The 1636-nt window shown below is 66.4% G+C and overlaps 1 protein-coding gene across 1 annotated transcript in view; it reads left to right on the forward strand.

The window, feature by feature from the left end:
- The window catches only part of MNEG_10737 (hypothetical protein), a gene marked incomplete at both ends in the record, with an annotated part of 1590 nt that extends 680 nt beyond the window's left edge, over positions 1–910 (forward strand). The window contains 2 exons of the mRNA XM_014040793.1: positions 24–534; positions 847–910. Of these exons, the coding sequence (XP_013896247.1) occupies positions 24–534; positions 847–910 (575 nt within the window). The remainder of the gene's footprint in view (positions 1–23; positions 535–846) is intronic.
- Positions 911–1636: the final 726 nt, after the last annotated feature.

Here is a 1636-nt window from a genome sequence, read left to right on the forward strand (position 1 = left end):
CCGCCGCGCTCGCGGTGCCGCAGCGGCTGGGCAGCTGGCGGGAGGGGACAGTCGCGTATCAGGACGCGCGGGCGCGCGCGCAGCCGCTGAGGGATCACATCGGCGGCCTGCGGAAGGAGATGGAGGCTAGAGAGGCGGCGGAGGACGAGGCGGCGGCGAAGGGCGGCAGCAACAGCCTCGCGGCCGCGCTCGGCTTGACGGCGGCCGCCGGCGCCCGCGCGGGCAGCCCCGCGCCGGCGCCGGCGGCGCGAAGGCGGTCTCCGCGGCGGCCGCGGCGCGGCGCGAGCGCCGTGGCGGCGGCGCCGGGGATGGCGCTGCTGCTGCCCAATGCGGACAGCGCCGTGCTGGCGTTTGACGACACGCCCGCGGAGCAGCAGCTGGCCGCTGAGCTGGCGGGCCTGCTGGGCGCCGCGCGCTGCCGCGGCGTCAGCTGGCCGCGGGGGTGGGAGCAGCATGCAGAGGCGCCGCCGGCGGAGGCGCTGCTGCAGGGGGACGGCGCGAGGCGCGGCGTGCTCGACGTGTACCAGCTTGATGGTGTGTGTGTTTTTGTGTGCGTGTGTGTGTGTGTGTGTTGAGGTGTGTGTGTGTGTGTGCGTGTGTGCCAGTACACGTGTGTGAGGTTGTGCATGTTTGACTTGATGGTGTGTATGCATGTGTAGAGGGGCGCAGGACTTGCGAGTGCGTGAGGCTGAGCTTGCGCCGGTGGTGTTTGGAGGTCGGATGACTTACATATCAGCCCCGGCTTCTCCCCTCCTGGCTCTATCAGCAGCAACCCGCCCTCCTCCACAGCCACCCTCGACACAACCAACCCTTGAATTGGTCACCCACTCCCCCAACCTGCTTCAGGCCCTGATGTGCTGATGACCTACCTGAAGCGCGCATACACGTGGCCCGTGGAGGGCATTGAGAGGTGACCGCGCAGGGCGCCGCGCAGCGCGGCGCGCCGCCGCAGCACGCCAGCAACCGTCCGACCTGCAGGCCGCGACGCCTCGCATCGCGGGCGTGACGCCTAGTGTGCGCGCTGCTTGCTTTTGCTAAGCAGCGCCCGTGTGGCGTGTTTGGCTGTGCTTTGAGGGGCCCCATCTTCACCCCCCCCCCCACACACACACACACATCCCCTCAACCCCAAGATTTGGTGACTACGGCGTGCAGCTGCTGGACGCGTTTGAGGGGCGGCTGGAGCAGCAGCAGGCGCACAGCACCTCCTGGCCCAGCGTGGACGAGCTCTTCAAGGTGCGCATGGGCTCCAGCGTGCGTAGGCGTGTGTGGGCATGTGTGTGGACTCATGTCCGCAGGCGCACATGTGTTTGTGAGTGTTTGTCTGTGTGTGCATGCGTGTATACGGCAGGTGTGTACGCGCATATATGTGTGTGTTTGCCTGCAAAAAGTGTGTGTGCTTCTGTGTGTGTGTGTGTGTGTGTGTGTGTGTGCCTGCTTGTGTGTGTCTCTGCTTGTGGTGTGTGTGTGTGTGTGTGTGTGTGTGTGTGTGAAGGTGTTCGGGGGCACTAGAGACCCCCTTATGTGTGTGACGTATGGGTTGCCGTTGTGACTCACACCACATTTGAACAGCCTGGCAGTACCATTGGTTTGTGCGTCCCCTGCTCGTCCCAAGCCTGTCAGCCCGGCCCCCCTCCCC

The sequence above is a fragment of the Monoraphidium neglectum genome, assembly GCF_000611645.1.
Source record: "Monoraphidium neglectum strain SAG 48.87 unplaced genomic scaffold scaffold02438, whole genome shotgun sequence".
NCBI classification, from domain to species: domain Eukaryota; kingdom Viridiplantae; phylum Chlorophyta; class Chlorophyceae; order Sphaeropleales; family Selenastraceae; genus Monoraphidium; species Monoraphidium neglectum.